Genomic DNA, 24,639 nt, shown 5'->3' on the forward strand with positions numbered 1-24,639 from the left:
AAAAGAACAGCAACTTTTCAGAGGAAAACATGGTAGATGCCACATTAAGTGAATAAAGCTAACACCACCAATATGGGTTAAACAACCTCATGCACCTCCAGATATGATGCACCTAGAAGGATACAACATCACTTCATGCTGCAAAAAATGTGTAATTTGAATCTAATTTGGGGAAACATTAGGCAATTGCAAATTGAGAAACATTCTACTATTAAAGAATATACTTGTACTCTTCAAAAAAATCATGGTCAAGAAATACAAAGAAAGTCTGAGGGATCATTTCACATTAAAGGAAAATAAGAGACATGACAGCTAAATGCATTTTTACAGATTTCTCCTGACAGGGAGAAAAAATAAAGCTTAGAGTATATTTTATAAATATATTATTGGGACAGTTATTGAACTGTGACTGCGTGTTATTTGAATGAGCTCATGGTATTGTATCCATGTGTTGTTTTTTTTTTTGTTTTTTTTTTTTTTGAAACAGAGTCTTGCTCTGTCGCCCAGGCTGGAAAACAGTGACGTGATCTCGGCTCATTGCAACCTCTGCCTCCCAGGCTCAAACGATTCTCGTGCCACAGCCTCCTGAGTAGCTGGAACTACAGGCGTGTGCCACCATGCCTGGCTAATTTTTGTATTTTTAGTAGAGAGGGGGTTTCACCATGTTGTCCAGGCTGGTCTCAAACTACTGACCGTAAGCTATCCACTTGCCTCAGCCTCCCAAAGTGCTGGCATTACAGGCATGAAATACCACGCCCAACCCCTGTTAAGTTTCTTGAGTTTTATAACTACTGTGGTTAAGGAAAAGAATGTCATTGTTTCTACAATTATACACTGAAATATTTATGGATAAAGAAGCATAACAACTCCACCTTTCTCTCAGATAGTTAAGAAAAAAATGTATATAGATATATGTAGAGGAAAAATGATAAAGCAAATGGGCAAAATGTCAACAATTCGTAAATCTAAGTAGAAGGTATAAGGGAGTTCCTTGTATTATTCTTAGAATTTTTTCCTGTTTGTTTGTAACTACCTAACAGGCTCTAATTGAAAAAGAAATTCAGGCCAGACGCAATAGTCCACGCCTGTAATCTCAGCACTTTGGGAGGCAGAGGCAGGTGGATTACCTGAGGTCAGGAGTTTGAGACCAGCCTGGCCAACATGATGAAGCCCTGTCTCTACTAAAAATACAAAAATAAGCCAGGTATGGTGGTAAGCACCTGTGATCCCAGCTACTTGAGAGGCTAAGGCAGGAGAATCACTTGAACCTGGGAGGCAGAGGTTGTAGTGAGCTGAGATCGTACTAGTGCACTACGGCCTGGGTGACAAGAGCCAAACTTTGTCTCAAAAAAAAAAAAAAAAGAAAAGAAAAGAAAAAATAAATTCAGAATATGAACAAGTTAATCACCTGCAGTGCTACCACTCCGACAATTTTTCTCTATCCATTTTTCTGTATTGCTTCTTCTTGTCCTTATTTATGGGCATGCATACAGTTGTAATCATTATATAGAAACAATTTTTACTTCTAATTTAACTTCTCATATCACTTAGGATCTTCAAATAGTACACCCTGGGTTAAACTTTCAAGCTAACTTAGTTTTCCATTAAAAAGAAAATGGGAATAATCCAAATATGCCCCAAACAAGGAATGGGTAAGCAACTAACACTTCCATACTATGAAATATTATGGAGCAATAAAAGGGGACAAATTACTGATACACACAATAACGTGGATGAATTTTAAAATGTGTAATACTAAGTGAAAGAAGCCAGACTCAAAGGCTTTTTGATTCCATTCACATGACATTCTGCAAAAAAGACTACTACAGGGGTGGAAAACAGATCAGTGGTTGCCAGAAGCTAGAAGAGAAGGAGAAGGGTTGACTACACAGGTGCACAAGGAACTTTTTTGGGCAATAAAACTATTTTATATCTTGATTATGGTGGTAGTAATATGACTATGTTTATCAAAACTTGTGGAAATAAAATACAAAGAATGAATTTTACTGTATGTAAATTATACCTTAATTTTTAAAGAAGAAATACAAAACAAAGTTGGGCTTTAAAAAGGGGTTTTATTTAACAGAGTATAGAATACAAACCTATTCTCAGTCTGTAGCAGAAAAGCTCCTCTCTTACATAAAACGAATAGGATGTTATAATACAAAGTTGATATTCATGTTCAAAACTGGTCTAAATTAAAGTTTAATTGTGAATCAAATGTAGTTGCTCACAGCTCTTAAATATGACCTCTCCTCTTCATTGTTCACAGCCTGTGTTGCAACACTAAACATTTCTCCTCCACACTCCTACAACAGCTTCCCAAGCATTCCTGGCCTCTAGTCTCTCCACCATCCAACTCAAAGTAATGCCAGACTGATCTACCTAATGTATAATATAGTCACATGATTTTTTGCTAAAGAATATCTTTCCATATTCTACAGGATAAATTCCAAACTCCTGAGCATTGCATCTGAATCATTTCAAAACCATAATCCCACTTTGTCCCTCTACCCAGACACACACAAAATAACCTACTCTGTACCCACACAGCACAACCCCTTGTCAAACCTCCTTGTATTTTCAAATTTCTGTACCTATGTACAGACTTGGAATGCCCTTCTCCTGTACTTCTGCTGGGCAATCCCAGTCATCTCAGCTCAAATTTACTTTCTTCATAATAATTTCTTCCTCTGAGCTTCTACAGCATTTTGAAAAAGAGTATGTTGACTCTGTCTCAAAAAAAAAAACCCCATAAAAACTTAAGATTCAATATCTTTTATTCCAATTCAATAAACATATGAGAGATTCTAGGAACAAGAGATGTCACAGTCTTAGGCCTCAAGGATTTCATATAATAAAGGGAATTAAAAACTGGATACAGTGCAACCAAACCAACTAGATAGTACCCAAAAACGTACAAAGTGCTGTGGATATTCAAAGAGAGATGGTATTTGAGACGGGCTTTAAATTATAAGTCTTACAACAGAAATTATATTCTGGGCAGAGAAAGAGGAGAGGACAAGAGAAGAGATCCAAGAGCTTACAGAAGAATGTAATAGACTCAATAAAAGAAGTGTGTCTCCATGTATACATATGTAACAAACCTGCATATTGTGCACATGTACCCTACAACTTAAGAGTATAATTTTTTTTAAAAAAAGAGGTGTGTCTCATATCCTTTGTTGGAGAAACAAAAAAGTGTGAATAAATGATTAAATAGTTACCAAGAATTTCAAAAAAGGGAGCCAATTAATGTCAAAAGCTACAGCAGGGTTAAAGAGAGTAAATAGAGAAAACAAAGACAAGGTTATTCAATTTCATTTAGATCCTGGTGGCCTTACCTGACATTGACCTCTATGGTGAGGTAAAAAATTAAGACTGGGCCGGGCGCGGTGGCTCAAGCCTGTAATCCCAGCACTTTGGGAGGCCGAGACGGGCGGATCACGAGGTCAGGAGATCGAGACCATCCTGGCTAACACAGTGAAACCCCGTCTCTACTAAAAATACAAGAAAATTAGCCGGGCGTGGTGGCAGGCGCCTGTGGTCCCAGCTACTCGGGAGGCTGAGGCAGGAGAATGGCGTGAACCCGGGAGGCGGAGCTTGCAGTGAGCCGAGATCGCACCACTGCACTCCAGCCTGGGGCACAGAGCAAGACTCCGTCTCAAAAAAAAAAAAAAAAAATTAAGACTGTGAGGTATTCCAGCTTGAAAAAATAAAGGTGGCTCAACATAAAAGGGTCATCATGAACAACAACAATTAAGGCAAGGAAAAAAAAAGAGATCTAAGGGAAGACCTGAACATGTATGCTGACAGAGGGAAAGGAGTCAATGGAAAGATAACCAAGTTACAGAAAGTGACTGGAAACAAAAGCACAGAACAAGGAAAGCCGAGCCTTTGACATGAGGGGTGCTTTTTTCCTCTGGGGAGGAGTACTTCTCTGAGAGATGAGCAAGGGAGTTGAGGGATCCTGAGTGGGATGGGAAAGAAAGTGCCTGCAAATTGAGAAGCATGGGCAGTTGAAGGAGACGAAGAAAGTCAGCAAGAGACAAAAAGAATTCTAGCAGCAACGAGGGCTTACTAGCTGGACTCGGAAATACAAATTTGCAAAGATCCAATCAGCACATTTAGTGACTCCCTAAACCACCTCAGAAGCCTGGAAGGCCATGAGGAGACCTGCCTAAATAACTCAGGTTGGGAGGGCCGAGATCCATACCTAGCCAGCTTAGGCTGGTTCAGTACTCTCATGACTATCCTGGGTCCTTTTTCAACAGAATTCTCCTAAAGTTTGTTAAATTTAAAACCTGATGGCCACTTTTAAAGCCATGTTCTTAAAACAATGTAATGAGATACTTTTCCTTAAATACTAAGACAATAAAATAAGAAATTTTTACATGTAAAACATCATCAACTGTGAAAAGTCAGAAGGATTAATTGACACACAAAACTCAGAATGTCACTCACCTGGCGGCTTCCGGAAAACCCATCTTGTAGAGTGTTACAACCACAGCTCCTCCAAGGCCTAAATTATGCTGCAGAGCCACCTTTGCACCAGGAACTTGCCTCTTTCCGGCTTCCCCTCTCAGCTGCCAGCAGAGTTCTGCACACTGAGCAAGACCTAACAAATCGAACACAGAGCACTGAGTCTGTTGGATCAGAAAGCTGCTTCCACCAGCTTTCTCAATCCAGAAAAGGGATGTTTGTGACCTTAAATTAAAGCATTTGATTAAGCCGAGACAACGTTTGTGTAAATAGTAACTTCTCTTAAAACACTGAAGGGTTTTGTAGCTAGTTATTTTCTCTCTAAATTTCTTTCCTGCACTCTTTCAACTTACTCAACCTGTCGTTTTCTGGCATGTTGAAAGATAAAACACTGAATCTACAATTCTCTAGTCCAGGGAAAATGGCATAAAAATAATGTAATTTTACCATTTTTAATGTATTAAAAGAAAATAAACAAGGATTTGGAAGTTCACATTCCCTAAAAAGTTTAGCTGGTATGGGAAATTTTTCCTATTATTTTCCTCCAAGTAGTTCCCAACAAGCCTGGCACGGTGGCTCAAGCCTGTAATCCCAGCACTTTGGTAGGCGGTGGATCACGAGGTCAGGAGATCGAGACCATCCTGGCTAACATGGGGAAACCCCGTCTCTACTAAAACACACACACACACACACACACACACACAAAAAGAATGAGTTGTTTTCCAGACCTATTCACAGCTACTCACAAGAAAAGTTCCGGATTCACAAGGATAACATTCTGTCCCCTGAATAATAAAATCAAAAATGTTTAGAGCTGAAAGGAACTTACTGATGTAAACACTGAGAAACACAGAGGTGAATGGTTACAAAGCAGGCTAATTCCAGAGGTGAGGTTAGAACCCATGATTCCAGATGTACATTTGTTTGCCTTTCTATCGGACTAGCTATTAAAGGAGAGCTGGGTTAAGAATGTTCTATCAGGGCCGGGCGTGGTGGCTCACGCCTGTAATCCCAGCACTTTGAGAGGCTGAGGCGGGCAGATCACGAGGTCAGGAGATGGAGACCATGCTGGCTAACACGGTGAAACCCTATCTCTACTAAAAATAAAATAAAATAAATTAGCCAGGCCTGGTGGCAGGTGCCTCTAGTTCCAGCTATATAGGAGGCTGAGGCAGGAGAGTGGCGTGAACCCAGGAGGCGGAATTTGCAGTGAGCCGAGATCGGACCACTGCACTCCAGCCTGGGCCACAGAGCAAGACTGTGTCTCAAAAAAAAAAAAAAAAAAAAAAAAAAGAATGTTCTATTAGGATAGACTGGTCTGCAGGTCTACTAGTTACAGTGCCTATTCTTCCATGCACATCACCAGCCACAACTTCCAATTCCTGAGTACCTGTGACAATCTCCTGTATAAACTCCAACTTCCCCAAGAAATTTAACTGCTGCTTTTCATTTCTAAGCAGTGTCTATATATTTATAGACCAAGTATCTTAAACACTATTTTAAAATAGGTAGCTCCCAGTGTGGACAACACAGCAAGACCTCATCTCCACTAAAAATAAATGTATTTTATTTTATTTTTTTTTTTTTTGAGATGGAGTCTTGCTCTGTCACCCAGGCTGGAGTGCAGCGACACAATCTCAGCTCACTGCAACCTCCGCCTCCCAGGTTCCAGTGATTCTCCTGCCTCAGCCTCCCAAGTAGCTGGGACTCCAGGCGCACACCACCACTCCCGGGTAATTTTTTTTTTAATTTTTCAGTAGAGACAGGGTTTCACCATATTGGCCAGGCTGGTCTTGAACTCCTGACCTTGTGATTTGCCCACCTCGGCCTCCCAAAGTGCTGGGATTACAGGTATAAGCCACCGCACCCCAGCCTAAAAATAAAAATTTTTTAAATCAGCCAGGCATGGGGACATGTATCTGTAGCCCTAGCTACTCAAGAGGCTGAGGAAGGAGAATGGCCTGAGCCCAGGAAGTCAAGGCTGCAGTGAGCTATAATCATGCACTGCACTCCAGCAAGGCAAGATTATAGGGCAAGACCCTGTCTCAAAAAGAAAAGAGAGAAAAAAAAAAAGGTAGCTCCACACCTGGTAATAGCTTTTTGAATTTTGAATATTTTAGAAATTAATGAGGAAGGCCAAACTGAAATGACTCTATTATACCCAAACTTGGGGGCAATCAGTTTTATTGGAAATCTGCCTTTATGAAAAGCCTAAATGAATGTGTAAGACAAAAAATATTCAAACTGGTCTTAGATACACTACTAGTTGTCTTCACAAAAGAATAGATGCAATTTACAACTATTTGAGAAAATACTCAAACTCGCCATTGATAAAAATCAAACAGATACCATTTTACGCCAATCAAATTGGTAAGAATATTTAAAAATGGGAATAATCAATGCAGGGGAAACTATGGCAAGATAGTTACCTCCATGCAGAACTGGTCAAAGTTTAAACCAGGACTACCTTTTTGGAAAGCAACGTACAAAGTTATGAAGAGTCTTTAAAATGCCTTCAAAACCATTCCATGGAAATAATCAAATGTTGGGAAAGTTTTACACACAAAGCTATCTGTTCATCAGATTGTTATAACAGTGAAAATCTAGATAATCTAGAAGTGAAATAACCGGGGAATGGTTAGGTAGAGAGGGGCAAAGGGAGCAAGTTCTCCTTGGCCCTCTGAAGGTTTCCTGAAAAATCAACTTTGTAAAAGTCAGATTAATTAGAGAAAGGGTATACAAATTTATTTACCGTGTATACATAGGAGCATTCAGAATAAAGACCCAAAGATACAAGGGAAATTGTCCATTTTATGCTTAAGTTCAACGAAGTATGGAACAGCCATATAGAAATATGATTGGACAAAAAGTGTATGATCTAATGCTAATAGACTGAGCGGGGAAACCCAGCCAGGCCTGTCCATCTAGATTCTTCTTGGCCTCTGTGAGCATGCATTCCTTCCTTCTGGGTGTGGGGCAGGTCCCTTTCTGGAATGGGGGTCTTATGACCTATAGTCAAACAAGATAGGTCAGATAATTTCTTTATGGCCAATTTTTACACAGAAAGGTGAAGAGAAGTTATAGTAGTATTCTAGGTTTTATGACTGGCTTTGGGGAAAAGGGGTTATGGCTTTCAAGATCTAACTTGAGGAAGAGGGATTCCAGTTTCTACGGCTGGCCTTGGTGGGGAGAATGGGACTGAGAGACAGGAGACCAGGAGAAGGCCAGAGAAAAATTTTTGCTTCTGAGGCTTTTATTCTGGTGTATGGTTTTCTAAGCCCTAACAGTGATGTAAATTATAAGCTAGATGTAAAGAGAAAAAGCAAGCTGTTTTTCCTCTCAGCATACTCACAGCACACTTCTGTAACCAGATGTCGGGAAGGTGAGGGGTTCCCCCAAATACCAAATCGATTCTTTTACAGACACCAATGAGGTATTCTGTAATTCATTTCAATTCTAACACTATTTACCTGGAGATAGTGTCAGATAGGGTTGAGGGCTGAGTCCCACCAGGCTGTTCATAATTCAGATGCCAAATGCAAGTCCAGGCCACCTGTACTTCCAACCAACTGGTTACAAACCATCATCTTGCTGCAAACATTTCCTAACAAGATGTTGGTCAACCTTTTTACATGAAAGTAACTGACCTAGGACTCAGTTACATAGATAAGAGTATACAATCTGGTTGCTTCTAAAAATAAACCATTCGAACATATATCAAGCATTCTACCAAATGTTAAAGATAACAGAGGATTCACAGTGTAATGTAAATATAAAGTGCTAACAAAGATAAGGACACTAAGTGCTACGAATAGCCACAGAATGGAAAAGCTATAGGGGATAACATTATGAGTTATTATCTGAGGTCTTTTCTTCCTTCTCCTTGAACCTATAAACCTTCCTATACTATCAAGATGGCCAAGTACAATAAAGTCATAATTCGGCTTTAGTTTCAAATTAGACATCTAAATGCTTTAACAAAAACAACATTAAAAAGCATGGTTTTCTACTATCAGAGCCTGAATTTTTGAGGAAGAAAAGGCTTGCTGAGTTTCAAAGAGCAAAAAGCTTTCATAGACGCAGCATAGACTGAAGAATATATATTTATAATAGAGCAGATTTTCTCTCCAAAAGATATAAAATTTGTTGCATGCGTCTGTGTGAAGAGACCACCCAACAGGCTTTGTGTGAGTAACAAGGCTGTTTATTTCACCTGGGTGCAAGCAGGCTGAGTCCGAAAAAGGCGTCAGCAAAGGGTGGTGGGAATATCGTTAGTTCTTACAGGTTTGGGATAGGCGGTGGAAATAGGAGCAATTTTTTGCAGGCAGGGGGTGGATCTCACAAAGTTCTCAAGGGCAGGGAGAATATTACAAACTACTTTTATTATTATTATTATACTTTAAGTTCTAGGGCACATGTAAGGGCGGGGAGAATATTACAAAGTACTTATTATACTTTAAGTTCTAGGGCACATGTGCACAATGTGCAGCTTCATTACATATGTATACATGTGCCAAGGTGGTGTGCTGCACCCATTAACTCGTCATTTACATTAGGTATATCTCCTAATGCTACCCCTACCCCCTACCCCCAACCCATGACAGGCCCCGGTGTGTGATGTTCCACACCCTGTGTCCAAGTGTTCTCATTGTTCAATTCCCACTTATAAGTGAGAACACGCAGTGTTTGGTTTTCTGTCCTTGCAATAGTTTGCTCAGAATGATGGTTTCCAGCCTCATCCATGTCCCTACAGAGAACATGAACTCACCCTTTTTCATGGCTGCATAGTATTCCATGGTGTATATGTGCCACATTTTCTTAATCCCGTCTATCACTGATGGACATTTGGGTTGGTTCCAAGTCTTTGCTATTGTGAATAGTGCCGCAATAAACATACATGTGCATGTGTCTTTATAACAGCATGATTTATACTACCTTGGATATATACTCAGTAATGGGATGGCTGGGTCAATGTTATTTCTAGTTCTAGATCCTTGAGGAATCGCCACACTGTCTTCCACAATGGTTGAACTAGTTTACAGTCCCACCGACAGTGTAAAAGTGTTCCTATTTCTCCACATCCTCTCCAGCACCTGTTGTTCCCTGACTTTTTAATGATCACCATTCTAACTTATGTGAGATGGTATCTCATTGTGGTTTTGATTTGCATTTCTCTGATGGCCAGTGATGATGAGCATTTTTTCATGTGTCTGTTGGCTGCATAAATGTCTTCTTTTGAGAAGTGTCTGTTCACATCCTTTAACCACTTTTTGATGGGGTTGATTTTTTTCTGTAAATTTGTTTAAGTTCTTTGTAGATATTAGCCCTTTCTCAGATGGGTAGATTGTAAAAATTTTCTCCCATTCTGTAGGTTACCTGTTCACTCTGATGGTAGTTTCTTTTGCTGTGCAGAAGCTCTTTAGTTTAATTAGATCCCATTTGTCAATTTTGGCTTTTGTTGTCATTGCTTTTGGTGTCTTAGTCATGAAGTCCTTGCCCATTCCTATGGCCTGAATGGTATTGCCTAGGTTTTCTTCTAGGGTTTTTATGATTTTAGGTCTTACATTTAAGTCTTTAACCTATCTTGAGTTAATTTTTGTATAAGGTGTAAGGAAGGGATCCAGTTTCAGCTTTCTACATATGGCTAGCCAGTTTTCCCAGCACTATTTACTAAATAGGGAATCTTTCCCCATTTCTTGTTTTTGTCAGGTTTGTCAAAGATCAGATGGCTGTAGATGTGTGGTATTAATCCTGAGGGCTCTGTTCTGTTCCATTGGTCTATATCTCTGTTTTGGTACCAGTACCATGCTGTTTTGGTTACTGTAGCCTTGTAGTATAGTTTGAAGTCAGGTAGCATGATGCCTTCAGTTTTGTTCTTTTGGCTTAGGATTGTCTTGGAAATATAGGCTCTTTTTTGATTCCATATGATAGCTTGATGGGGATGGCATTGAATCTATAAATTACCGTGGGCAGTATGGCCATTTTCATGATATTGATTCTTCCTATCCATGAACATGGAATGTTCTTCCATTTGTTTGTGTCCTTTTATTTCACTGGGCAGTGGTTTGTAGTTCTCCTTGAAGAGGTCCTTCACATCCCTTGTAAGTTGGATTCCTAGGTATTTTATTCTCTTTGAAGCAATTGTGAATGGGAGTTCACTCATGGTTTGGCTGTCTGTTATTGGTGTATAGGACTGCTTGTGATTTTTGCACATTGATTTTGTACACTGAGACTTTGCTGAAGTTGCTTATCAGCTTAAGGAGATTTTGGGCTGAGACAATGGGGTTTTCTAAATATACAATCATGTCATCTGCAAACAGGGACAATTTGACTTCCTCTTTTCCTAATTGAATACCCTTTCTTTCTTCCTCCTGCCTGATCTCCCTGGCCAGAACTTCCAACACTATGCTGAATAGGAGTGGTGAGAGAGGGCATTCCTGTCTTGTGCCAGTTTTCAAAGGGAATGCTTCCAGTTTTTGCCCAGTCAGTATGATATTAGCTGTGGGTCTGTCATAAATAGCTCTTATTATTTTGAGATACGTCCCATCGATACCTAGTTATTGAAAGTTTTTAGCATGAAGGGTTGTTGAATTTTGTCAAAGGCCTTTTCTGCATCTATTGAGATAATCATGTGGCTTTTGTCTTTGGTTCTATTTATATGATGGATTACGTTTATTGCTTTGCGTATGTTGAACCAGCCTTGCATCCCAGGAATGAAGGCAACTTGATCGTGGTGGATAAGCTTTTTGATGTGCTGCTGGATTCAATTTGCCAGTATTTTACTGAGGAATTTTGCACTGACGTTCATCAGGGATATTGGTCTAAAATTCTCCCTTTTCGCTGTGTCTCTGCCAGGCTTTGGTATCAGGATGATGCTGGCCTCATAAAATGAGGTAGGAAGGATTCCCTCTTTTTCTATTGATTGGAATAGTTTCAGAAGGAATGGTACCAGCTTCTCTTCGTACCTCTGGTAGAATTCAGCTGTGAATCCATCTGGTCCTGGACTTTTTTTGGTTGGTAGGCTATTAATTATTGCCTCAATTTCAGAGCCTGTTATTGGTCTATTCAGGGATTCAACTTCTTCCTGGTTTAGTCTTGGGAGGGTGTATGTGTGCAGGAACTTATCCATTTCTTCTAGACTTTCTAGTTTATTTGTGTAGAGGTGTTTATAGTATTCTCTGATGGTAGTTTGTATTTCTGTGGGATTAGTGGTGATAGCCCTCCCCTTTATCATTTTTTATTGCGTCTATTTGATTCTTCTCTTTTTTCTTCTTTATTAATCTTGCTAGTGGTCTATCAATTTTGTTGATCTCTTCAAAAAAACAGCTCCTGGATTCACTGATTTTTTGAAGGGTTTTTTGTGTCTCTATTTTCTTCAGTTCTGCTCTGATCTTGGTTATTTCTTGCCTTCTGCTAGCTTTTGAATGTGTTTGCTCTTGCTTCTCTAGTTCTTTTAATTGTGATGTTAGGGTGTCAATTTTAGATCTTTCCTGCTTTCTCTTGTGAGCATTTAGTGCTATAAATTTCCTTCTACACACTGCTTTAAGTGTGTCCCAGGGAATCTGGTAGGTTGTGTCTTTGTTCTCATTGGTTTCAAGAACATCTTTATTTCTGTCTTCATTTTGTTATGTACCCAGTAGTCATTCAGGAACAGGTTGTTCAGTTTCCATGTAGTTGAGTGGTTTTGAGTGAGTTTCTTAATCCTGAATTCTAGTTTGATTGCACTGTGGTCTGACAGACAGTTTGTTATAATTTCTGTTCTTTTACATTTGCTAAGGAGTGCTTTACTTCCAACTATGTGGTCAATTTTGGAATAAGTGCGATGTGGTGCTGAGAAGAATGTATATTCTGTTGATTTGGGGTGGAGAGTTCTGTAGATGTCTATTAGGTCCACTTGGTACAGAGCTGAGTTCAAGTCCTGGATATCCTTGTTAACTTTCTGTCTCATTGATCTAATGTTGACAGTCGGGTGTTAAAATCTCCCATTATTATTGTGTGGGAGTCTACATCTCTTTGTAGGTCTCTAAGGACTTGCTTTATGAATCTGGGTGCTCCTGTATTGGGTGCATATATATTTAGGATAGTTAGCTCTTCTTGTTGAATTGATCCCTTTACCATTATGTAATGGCTTTCTTTGTCTCTTTTGATCTTTGTTGGTTTAAAGTCTGTTTTATTAGAGACTAGGATTGCAACCCCTGCTTTTTTTTTGTTTTCCATTTGCTTGGTAGATCTTCCTCCATCCCTTGATTTTGAGCCTATGTGTGTCTCTGCACGTGACATGGGTCTCCTGAATACAGCACACTGATGGGTCTTGACTCTATCCAATTTGCTGGTCTGTGTCTTTTAATTGGAATATTTAGCCCATTTACATTTATGGTTAATATTATTATGTGTGAATTTGATCCTGTCATTATGATGTTAGCTGGTTATTTTGCTCATTAGTTGATGCAGTTTCTTCCTAGCATCGATGGTCTTTACAATTTGGCATGTTTCTGCAGTGGCTGGTACCGATTTTTCCTTTCCATGTTTACTGCTTCCTTCAGGAGCTCTTGTAAGGCAGGCCCGGTGGTGACAAAATCTCTCAGCATTTGCTTGTCTGTAAAGGATTTTATTTCTCCTTCACTTATGAAGCTTAATTTGGCTGGATATGAAATTCTGGGTTGAAAATTCTTTTCTTTAAGAACATTGAATATCGGCCCCCACTCTCTTCTGGCTTGGAGAGTTTCTGCCAAGAGATCTGCTGTTAGTCTGATGGGCTTCCCTTTGTGGGTAACCCGACCTTTCTCTCTGGCTGCCCTTAATATTTTTTCCTTCATTTCAACTTTGGTGAATCTGACAATGATGTGTCTTGCAGTTGCTCTTCTCAAGGAGTATCTTTGTGGAGTTCTCTGTATTTCCTGACTTTGAATGTTGGCCTGCCTTGCAAGGTTGGGGAAGTTCTCCTGGATAATATCCTGAAGAGTGTTTTCCAACTTGGTTCCATTCTCCCGTCACTTTCAGGTACACCAATCAGACGTAGATTTAGTCGTTTCACATAGTCCATATTTCTTGGAGGCTTTGTTCGTTTGTTTTTACTCTTTTTTCTCTAAACTTCACTTCTCACTTCATTTCATTCATTTGATCTTCAATCACTGATATCCTTTCTTCCACTTGATCGAACTGGTTACTGAAGCTTGAGTAAGCATCACATAGTTCTCGTGCCATGGTTTTCAGCTCCATCAGGTCATTTAAGGTCTTCTCTATGCTGTTTATTCTAGTTAGCCATTCATCTAATCTTTTTTCAAGGTATTTAGCTTCTTTGCAATGGGTTCGAACATCCTCCTTTAGCTTGGAGAAGTTTGTTATTACCAATCGTCTGAAGCCTTCTTCTCTTAACTCATCAAAGTCATTCTCCATCCAGCTTTGTTCCATTGCTGGTGAGGAGCTGTGTTCCTTTGGAGGGAAGAGGCACTCTGATTTTTAGAATTTTCAGCTTTTCGGCTCTGGTTTCTCCCCATCTTTGTGGTTTTATCTACCTTTGGTCTTTGATGATGGTGACACATAGATGGGGTTTTGATGTAGATGTCCTTTCTGTTTGTTAATTTTCCTTCTAACAGTCAGGACCCTCAGCTGCAGGTCTTTTGGAGTTTGCTGGAGGTCCACTCCAGACCCTGTTTGCCTGGGTATCGCCAGCAGAGGCTGCAGAACAGCAAATATTGCAGAACAGTAAATGTTGCTGCCTGATCCTTCCCCTGGAAGCTTCATCTCAGAAGGGTACCCTGCTGTATGAGGTGTTGGTCGGTCTCTGCTGGGAGGTGTCGCCCAGCAAAGGTGTTGGTCGGCCTCTGCTGGGAGGTGTCTCCCAGTTAGGCTACTCAGGGGTCAGGGACCCACTTGAAGAGGCAGTCTCTTCGTTCTCAGATCTCAAAATCTATGCTGGGAGAACCACTACTCTCTTCAAAGCTGTCAGACAGGGACGTTTAAGTCTGCAGAAATTTCTGCTGCCTTTTTTTCAGCTATGCCCTGCCCCCAGAGGTGGAGTCTACAGAGGTAGGCAGGCCTTGCTGAACTGTGGTGGACTCCACTGAGTTCGAGCTTCCTGGCCGCTTTATTTACCTATTCAAGCCTCAGCAATGGCAGACGCCCCTTCCCAAGCCTCACTGCCACCTTGCAGTTCGATCTCAGACTGCTGCGCTAGCAGTGAACGAGGCTCTGTAGGCATGGGACCCTTGGAGCCAGGTGCAGGATATAATCTCCTGGTGTGCCATTTGCTAAGACCGTTGGAAAAGCACAGTATTAGGGTGAGAGTGTCCCGATTTTCCAGGTGCCATCTGTCACAGCTTCCCTGGGCTAGGAAAGGGAATTCCCCTTGTGCTTCCTGGGTGAGGCGATACCCCGCCCTGCTTTGGCTCACACTCCATGGACTGCACCCACAGTCCAACAAGCCCCAGTGAGATGAACCTGGTACCTCAGTTGGAAATGCAGAAATCACCCGTCTTCTGCGTCACTGACACTGGGAGCTATAGACTGGAGCTGTTCCTATTCGGCCATCTTGGAACCTTTAAGGGCAGGGATGGAATATTGTACAAAGTACATTCACAAGGGCAGGGGAATATCACAAAGTACATTATCACAAGGGCGGGGAGACTGTATTGTCACAAAGTCAACTGATCAGTTAGAGTGGGGCAGGAACAGATCACAATGGTGGCATGTCATCAGTTAAGACAGGAACTGGCTATTTTCACTTCTTTTGTGTATCTTCAGTTGCTTCAGGCCATCTGGATGTATATGTGCAAGTCACAGGGGATATGATGGCTTAGCTTGGGCTTAGAGGCCTGACAAAATTATCTATCACATGTAAAATATATTTCAAAAACAAAAGTAAAATACAGTAGTGCCCTCACATCCATGGTTTCACTTTCCACAGTTTCAGTTACTCTCAGTCAATTACGGTCTAAAAATACTGAACAGAAAATGCCAGAAATAAACAATTCATAAGTTTTAAGTTGCATGCTGTTCTGAGTAGCATGATAAAATCTCACGCCATTCAGCCCCATCCCACCTGGGATGTGAATCATCCCTTTGCCCAGCATATCCAAGTGGTATATGATACCCACCCATTAGTCAGTTAGTAACTATCTCTGTTATTGAAATGACTGTGATGGGTACTGCAGTGCTCATGTTCAAGTCATCCTTAGTTTACTTAATGATAGCCCCAAAGCGCAAGAGGAGTGAAGTGGCAATTCAAATGTGCATACAAGTGCTTCCTTTAAGTGAAAAGGTGGAAGTTCCCAACTTTAAGGGTAAAAAATGGTATGCTGAGGTTGCTATGATCTATGGTAAGAATGAATCTTCTATCCACAAAATTGTGAAGAAAGAATAAGGGGCTGGGTGTGGTGACTCATGCCTGTAATCCCAGCTTTTTGGGAGGCCAAGGAGAGAGGACTGCTTGAGCCCAGGAGTTTGAGACCAGCCTGGGAAGCATAGGGAGACCCCACCTCTACAAAAGAAAAAATAAAATTAGCTGGGTGTGATGGTGTGCACCTGTGGTCCCAGCTACTTGGGAGACTGAGGTGGGAGGATCATTCGAGCCCAGGAAGTAGAGACTTCAGTGAGCCATGTTTGCACCATGTCTGCATTGCACTTCAGCCTGGGCAACAGAGCAAGACTCTATCTCAAAAAAAGAAAAAGAAGGCATGATGGTTCATGCCTGTAATCCCAGCACTTTGGAAGACCGACATGGGTGGATCACTTTAGCCCAGGAGATCAAGACCAGCCTAGGCAATATGGCGAAACCCCGTCTCTACCAATAACATAAAAAAATTAGCCAGGTATGAAGGCGCGTGCCTGTAGTCCAAACTACTTGGAAGACTGAGATAGGAGAATCATCTGAGCCCAAGAAATCGAGGCTACAGTGAGCCGTGATCATGCCACTCCACTCCAGCCAGAGCAACAAAGTGAAACCTTGGTTTCAAAAATAAAAAAAGAAAAGAAATAGAAATAGAAATTCAGGGCTTTCTCCTAGTTATCTCTAGCTAGTAACAGGTATCTAGGGTAGACACCATCTCCTGGGCTCCATTTGTCCTGGCACAAATAGAGTTTAATGATAAAATTTACCTCTCCTCACATGCAGTGGTAAAAATGCAAAACTCTGGGCAATGGAAATAAGGATGGGTGTCCTGGAGGATATGATGAAAGGTAAAATAGAAACTTTGGTGAAAAGCTAATTAGCCCTTACTGACTTGCTGGCTTTTTAAGAGTTTATATTGGATTTAGGTCTTACCAGTCATCATCCTAGGATTTATTTTGGCAACCTCTTATAGAGTAGGAGAGCTAAGCCATGGTTTGATTTGTAAATGCTAGGTCCCTTGGCTAAAATTCCACTTATTCTCATATCATTTTGACCCAAATTCTTAAGACCTAAGAAGTTTATAATGCCTTTAAAAGTACTGAAACATGTAAACAAAAACCACAGGATAGAATAATAATACACGTGTCATTAAAAACATCACTACGTGAATGCAGAAAAAGAAATAATTACTTCCCACAGGAGATCAGAGCATCTTATAATAGAATTGAAAAGGATCTATGAATTCATCAAATCTAAGGCCCAACAGATGGGCAAAATTCTCCTTAAAACATTCCTATCAAGTTGTTACATGTATTTTTTGTGCACAGCCTCTGTGACAGGTAAATGCATGCTCTCAGGAGGCAACCTATTCCATTTTTGAGAAGCCATGTTAGAAAGTTCTGTCTTGTATCCAGCCAAAATCTACCTTCCAATGAATTCTTCCTAATGATCCTAATTCTTCTCACATTAAACAAATGTATTCCCTTTGCTCCATGCCACGTTCTAGATGTTAAAGGAGCAATAACATATTCAACTATCCCTTTAAATATGCAATGTATTGCGCACTGTTCAAGGTAGAGAGACAAATGAAATATGAATCCTGACTTCATAGGCTCTCAAATAGGGAAGATTTTTTAAAGCTTATAAATAATTATAATATATACTATAAGCATAAATGTTAAAAGAAAAGTCCTGAGAAAGTATGGGAGTTCAAAAAAGGGAAAGATTAATTCAATCTATGGAAACAATCAGTGAAACAGGAAGAGCTTCATAAGGTGGATAACATTTGAGAGAGCACTTGAAGATGGGCGTTTCCACTGAGGAAAGGACACTGAAGTACAGTATAATGGTTAACACCCTGGATGCTAGGAATACATAGCCTGTGTTTGAATCTTAGCTTTGCCACTCTCTAGCCTGATGACTTCATGCAAATTATTTAAACTCTCCATGCCTCTATTTTCTTCTTTTGTAAAAGAGAAAAATCGATATGAAAATTGAATGCACTTGTACATGAAGTGTACTTAGAACAGTGTATTATTATTGAGAAAATAACAAAGGTAGAGTTTGTATAGGCAACAAGGAATTAAACCTGTTTGGTAAAAGCAAACAGTTTGGTTTAAACACCCTTCCTCTTTCTGAATCTCCTTCCTCAAAACTCAAGTAGACAGAAATGCTGGCAAAACACCTGGCATGTGATGGGATTTAGCAAATCTTCACGACCCTGCCATCCTCCCTTCCCTTTTTCTCCTCTTCATACTTCTGCTTTGTGCTTCTCCTATAGCACATTCTGCTTTGTATTATAATTACTTATTTAAATATATAAGTATTTGTATTCTTGTATTATCTGCCTCTTATACACTTCCTCTTATACACTTCCTGCGAGTTACCTTGTATATCCTAACCCTAGCCCTCAAATCTGGCTATGAATGAGAAGCTCTGGGGGAACTTTGAAAAAATATAAATTGTTTAGGACCAACCCAGACCAAAGAGAATTTCTAAGGGTAGGACAGGAACATATATATATATATAATCTTTTTTTTTTTTTTTTTTTGGAGACAAGGTCTGGCTCTACCACATAGGCTGGAGTGCAGTGGCGTGATAGCTCACTGCAACCTCTGCCTACTGGGCTCAAGCTATCTTCCCACCCAAGTAGCTGGGACTACAGGTATGCGCCATCACTGGCAAAAAAAATGGCTAATTTTTGCATTTTTTGTAGAGACAGGGTTTCACCATCTTGCCCATGTTGGTCTCGAACTCCTCAGCTCAAGTGATCTGCCCGCCTCAGCCTCCCAAAATGCTAGGATTACAGGCGTGAGCCACCATACTCAGGCAGGAACATATATTTTTAGAAGCTTCAGGAGGCTCCGAATCGGTCTATGAGTAGACCTCATATTTGACAACCAGTGGCCTACAGTACCTAATGATGAGGTGGGTGCACAGTAAGTCACTACTGAACTGATGTTGACTAAATAACAGAAGATCAGGACCTAACACTAGGTTGAAGCCTCCTAGAAAGGCACAGAGGCCTTTTTTAAAGGCTTAAAAGGCCAGGCTGAACTATGACAAAAGGCCAAACTAAAAAAACCCACTTCTAGCTTCAAAGCACTCAATAATCCTTTGTCAGGAGCTTTATCTCAAAGGTACTTTCATGTCCTTTCAGTAGATTGCAGATATTAATATGGATATTTTAAAAAGTAGAGATAGCTAAGAATAAACTAAAGCCAAATTTTACTTATTCTTTTTTTTTTCTGTAGAAACCAGGGTCTCACTTTGTTGCCCAGGCTGGTCTCGAACTCTTGGCTTCAAGTCATCCTCCTGCCTTGGCCTCCCAAAGTGCTGGGATTATGGGCATGAGCCACCATGTCCAACCTTTATTCATTTAAAACAAGTGATCAGGCCAGGTGTGACAGCTCACACCTGTAATCCCAGCACTTTGGAAGGTGGATCACTTGAGGTCAGTAGTTCGAGGCTAGCCTGGCCAACATGGTGAAACCCCATCCCTACTAAAAATACAAAAATTAGCCGGGCATGGTGACAGGTCCCTGTAATCCCAGCTACTCCAGAGGCTGAGGCAGAAGAATCACTTGAACCTGGGAGGTAGAGGTTGCAGTGAGCTGAGATCACGCCACTGTACTCCAGCCTAGGCAACAGAGTAAAACTTCGTCTCAAAAAAAAAAAAACAAAAAAACTCACAAGTGTTCAATAAGTGTTGGACAGTATATGTAAAAGCACTTTGAAAACTGGAATAAAATATGACATTATCACCTGAACACTAATGTGTTTTTTGTAATATGACCACTGCAAAGTAATCAAAAAAAGCTCAGGTTTATGTAATTTTCCTGATTGGAAATCTAAAAGGAATTAATGTTTTTAAACTGACAATGAACAAAAGAATACTCAATTCAAATGCTGAAAACTACAATTTTCTTCTATTATGGGTAGTGTTATAGCAGCTAGAAACTTTCATCCAGATCTAAACAAAATCAGAAACCAGTATCATGAAGCTTTAATTTTAAAGCTAATTCCCCAATACTGAGTTCCCAACCAAAGCGGCACTGTCTTACAATTAAATTAATACCATTTACAGAAGAGAATCTTACACCTTCACCAAGAGTCTTAACATACTTTGGAACTTAACTTGACCATTTTCTGAATCTCTTAGAATCCTATTGCAGTTTGTTACCCAAGTAACTAGAGAAAAAATGTTTAAGCTACTCATAACTGTCATTGTGATATAAATTCAAGGAGTCTGAATTCTTTCTTGGGGCACATTACAGCTAATGGCCATGTGCCAGATTTATCAAAATATATCCAAATCCTCAATATGTAGCAAGGAAACATTTACTTTTCAATAATTCCTTATCCCTATTCAGACTACCACTCAAGTCATCAAGATTTATAAGTTTTTTTCCCACAAAATGCTACTCCATCACTAGACATAATATCTCAAAGATTAACGATAAAAGGAAAAATTTATCAACAGTGTAGACTCAAATGTTAGAAAGGGTTATCAAACGATACTGCAGGAAATGCGAGTCTCTCTTTAAATATATAAAAACTGAGTAAATTCTATCTTCCTGGGGTGTTTTAGGTTACCTTTTCAGAACCCAGGGAAGAAAAACAGATGACCTGTCAAGATTGGCAAATTTTTTAACATTTGAGGAAAAAATCCAATATTGACAAGACTGAAGGAAAGAGGCATTCTCATACTCTGCTGTTGGAAACATACACTGATACAACCTTTTCTGAAGAAAAACTGGCAATCTCCACTAATTTTTAAATATATACTACCCTTTGACACAATGAGTCCACTGTTTGAAATTTATCCTATGGATATACCTGCAAAAGTATGGAAAGACACAGGTAGCTGGGACCATAGACATGCGCCACCACGCTTGACTAATTTTTGTATTTTTTGGAAAGACAGAGTTTCACCATGTTGCCCAGGCCGGTCTCAAACTCCTGGGCTCAAGCAATCCCCCCACCTCGGCCTCTTGGGTAGCTGGGACTACAGGTGTATGCTATTGCTCCCAGTTAATTTTTTAATATTTTGTAGAGACAAAGTCTTGCTTTGCTGCCCAGGCCGGTCTCAAACTCCTGGCTTCAAGCAATCCTCTCACCTCAGCCTCCCAAAGTACTGGGATTACAGGCATGAGCTATTGCACTTAGCCTTTTCGACAATTACTCATATGTATCTGTCCTATGACCCAGCAATTTCACTCCAAGTTATCAACCCAAGAGAAATAAAAATATATGTCTCCAAATAGAATTAGCTGGGCATGGTGGCAGGTGCCTGTAGTCCCAGATACTCAGGAGGCTGAGGCAGGAGAATCGCTTGAACCAGGGAGGCAGAGGTTGCAGTGAGCCAAGATTGCACCACTGAACTCTAGCCTCGGGGACAGAGTGAGACTGTCTCAAAAAAAATCTAAAAAAATAAAAATAAATATACCACATTTTGTTTATCAGTTGATGATAGACATCTGGCTTGTTTCCAGCTTTTGACAATGAATAATGCTGCTGTAAACATTAGTGTACATGTTTTTGTGAGAACTGTGCATTTTTTTTTCCAATTCCCATTTATTTTTGGCTCTTGGAGCAATGTCACCTTTTCAATATGAAAAAAAGCAGCACGTTCAAAATAGAAATTTGAAGTGTAGGATAGAACAAAACCAAGTGTAAGGTGGAAAAAAGCAATAGCAAAAGGAAGATAGGAGATGTTGCAAAAAGATGGAGGAGGGTTCTCCTTTCCTCTGGGGAATGACTCAAACACTGATGTGGCAGTATATACCATCCCAGATAAAGCCAGGGATGTTAATCCTCTTTGGGGGTTAAGAAAAGGTGGAGATTAGGAGGGCATTTCTGGAGGTCTAGGGACCAAGGCTGGTCTCTTTCCCCTCCTTGATCCCCTTATCTAACCAGGGGAAAGGGAGGAATTCAATGTGTGAGAGAGGCAGAGTCAGAGAGGGAAAGATTCCACTTGACAGAGTGGGGCAGACCTCTCCAAAGGGCAGAGCTTGGAGGGAGATTGAAAATGGAGAAAATACTGCTAATACCTCCCTTGAAGCTGAGAAACGGAAAATGGAAGTACCTGGAAATTATGACTTCAGTAGCCTGGATTTCCCTCTCCAAAACTTTTAGGATGGAAAATCCCATCCCCTTCCTTGTAGTGACTTCTACCTGCCACCTTCTATCATCTTTTGCTTTGGGCTTAGGATGGTGGCCATTATCCACGTGGGTTTCAAAACCCAGTGGGTTCTAAATGAGATCTGGATGAGACCCAGGTTCTTGCAGATTTTAAAAAGAGGGAAATATTAACTGGACAGATGGAAGGGATGGGCACCAGAAGGAAATACAGGGTTTCCCAGAGTGTCAGAAACCTAGGCTTCCCAGAGTAGAAAGAGAAAGGAAACATTCAATTAACAAGTACTTATTGAGTGCCTACTACATGCTAGGCACTGTTCTAGATCTAGATTTGTGTTTGAGGCAGCAAACACAAATTCTGAGATCTAGATTTGTGTTTGAAAAAAGAGAAAAGGGGCAGGTGAGTAAGATGGCTAAGGGAACTGAGAAGCCTGAGGTGATAGGGGCTCTGCCTTAGGCCTCCTCTTCAGCCTCCTCACTGAAATCCTCCTCCTCTTCGGTGGTGGCATCCTGGTACTGCTGATACTCAGAGATGAGGTTGTTCATGTTGCTCTCAGCCTTGGTGAACTCTCATCTCATCCATGCCCTCGCCTGTGTACCAGTGGAGGAAGGTCTTCCAGGGGAACATGGCAGTGAACTGCTCCAAGATGCACCTGAAGAGCTCCTGGATGGCCATGCTGTTGCCAATGAAGGTGACTGCCATCTTGAGGCCATGAGGTGGGATGTCACAGACAGCTGTCTTGATGTTGTTGGGGATCCATTCCACAAAGTAGCTGCTGTTCTGGTTCTGCACGTTGAGCATCTGCTCATGGACATCCATCCACAAAGACAGCAGCCACAGTGAGATATAAGCTGTGGCAGGGGTCACAGGCAGCCATTATGTTCTTGGCATCAAAGACCTGCCAGGTGAGTTTGGGCACTGTGAGAGCTTGATGCTGCTGGCTTCCACAGCTGGTGAGAGGGCAAAGCCAGCCATGAAGTAGTGGAGACGTGGGAAGGGCACCAGGTTGACTGCCAACTTGCAGAGGTCAGCATTGAGCTGGCCAGGGAAGTGGAGACAGGTGGTAACAATGCTTATGATGGCTAAGACAAGGTGGTTCCGGTGCCCACAGGTTGGTGTGGTCAGCTTCAAAGTACAGAAGCAGATGTCATAGAGGGCCTCGTTGTCCATGCAGTAGGTCTCATCAGTGTTCTCTACCGACTGATGGATGAAGAGGTGATGTTGTAGGGCTCGACCATGGTGTCAGATACTTTGGGTGGAGGCACCACACTAAAGATGTTCATGATGCAATCAGGGCACTCTTCTCGGATCTTGCTGATAAGGAGAGTACACATTCCAGAGCCCATTGAGTGGGTCAGCTGGAAGCCCTGCAGGCAGTCACAGCTCTCTGCGTCCTCCTGCACCACATCTATGACTGAATCAACCAGCTCGGCCCCCTCTATGTAGTGGCCTTTGGCCCAGTTGTTGCTTGCCCCAGACTGACCAAAAACAAAGTTGTCTGGTTTAAGCACCTGGCCAAAAGGGCCTGAGCTAGCAGAGTCCATGGTCCCAGGTTCTAGATCCACCAGGAGAGCACGAGGAACATATTTGCCATCTGTGGCTTCACTGTAGTACATGGAGATGCAGTCCAGCTGCAGGTCGCTGTCCCCATGTTAGGTGGTGGTGGGGTCGATTTCACGTTCATCATTGATCACATCCCAGCACTTGGCACCCATCTGGTTGCCACACTGACCGGCCTGGATATGCATGATTTCCCTCATGGTTAAAATTTATTTTAATTTTTTTGGTCACCTCTAGGTATGCACGGGGCAAGAATATATGTAATTTTTTTTCTCTGCTGGCTGCAGGCTGAAAGGATGGAACGCGCCCCAGAGGCTAAAGCAGCAAGGTGCAAACGTGGCAGCAGGAAGGTTCTGAGAAGCAGAACTGTGCATTTTATTGTATAAAAATTAGATCTAAATTTTAATAACAAATATAGATATGAAAAATTATATTGTTACTATAAGGCATGATTTCTGAGTGTTTCAGTGGATGGCAGAACAAAAATATCTAATAATGGCAATCAAGCAAATAATAATAAAAATGTGCTATTTCAGAGGAGAAAAAAGTTGTATGTCAACAAGAACAACTAAAATGAAATATCATATTCATCTCCTAATGAAACAGAGGTTTCCTATATGAATAAGGAAGCTGTCTGAAAGGAGAATTTAAGTCACTTCTTTACACACAAACTCATATACTTTACAGTATAACTCTTTTTTTTTTTTTTGAGACGGAGTCTCGCTCTGTCGCCCAGGCTGGAGTGCAGTGGCCGGATCTCAGCTCACTGCAAGCTCCGCCTCCCGGGTTTACGCCATTCTCCTGCCTCAGCCTCCCGAGTAGCTGGGACTACAGGCGCCCGCCACCTCGCCCGGCTAGTTTTTTGTATTTTTTAGTAGAGACGGGGTTTCACCGGGTTAGCCAGGATGGTCTCGATCTCCTGACCTCGTGATCCACCCGTCTCGGCCTCCCAAAGTGCTGGGATTACAGGCTTGAGCCACCGCGCCCGGCCTACAGTATAACTCTTAAAGGCTTCAGTGATTATACCACAGGAATATTTATTATCACCCGGACATCTCCATGTCCCATTAGCAACAAAATCAACACTGAAGTATGATCTAATTCTTTTGAGAAATAAAGAAAACAG

General features: G+C 41.0%; 1 protein-coding gene and 1 pseudogene across 3 annotated transcripts in view; both read right to left on the reverse strand.

The window, feature by feature from the left end:
- Window positions 1-24,639, reverse strand: part of SCP2 (sterol carrier protein 2) — a 126,514-nt gene that overhangs the window by 32,598 nt on the left and 69,277 nt on the right. For all 3 annotated transcript variants that reach the window (XM_007978723.3, XM_007978724.3, XM_007978725.3), the window contains one exon: window positions 4,465-4,618. In XM_007978723.3, the coding sequence (XP_007976914.1) occupies window positions 4,465-4,618 (154 nt within the window). The remainder of the gene's footprint in view (window positions 1-4,464; window positions 4,619-24,639) is intronic.
- Window positions 22,334-23,803, reverse strand: LOC103224799 (tubulin beta chain pseudogene; annotated as a pseudogene).

Source organism: Chlorocebus sabaeus, chromosome 20, assembly GCF_047675955.1.
Source record: "Chlorocebus sabaeus isolate Y175 chromosome 20, mChlSab1.0.hap1, whole genome shotgun sequence".
NCBI classification, from domain to species: Eukaryota; Metazoa; Chordata; class Mammalia; order Primates; family Cercopithecidae; genus Chlorocebus; species Chlorocebus sabaeus.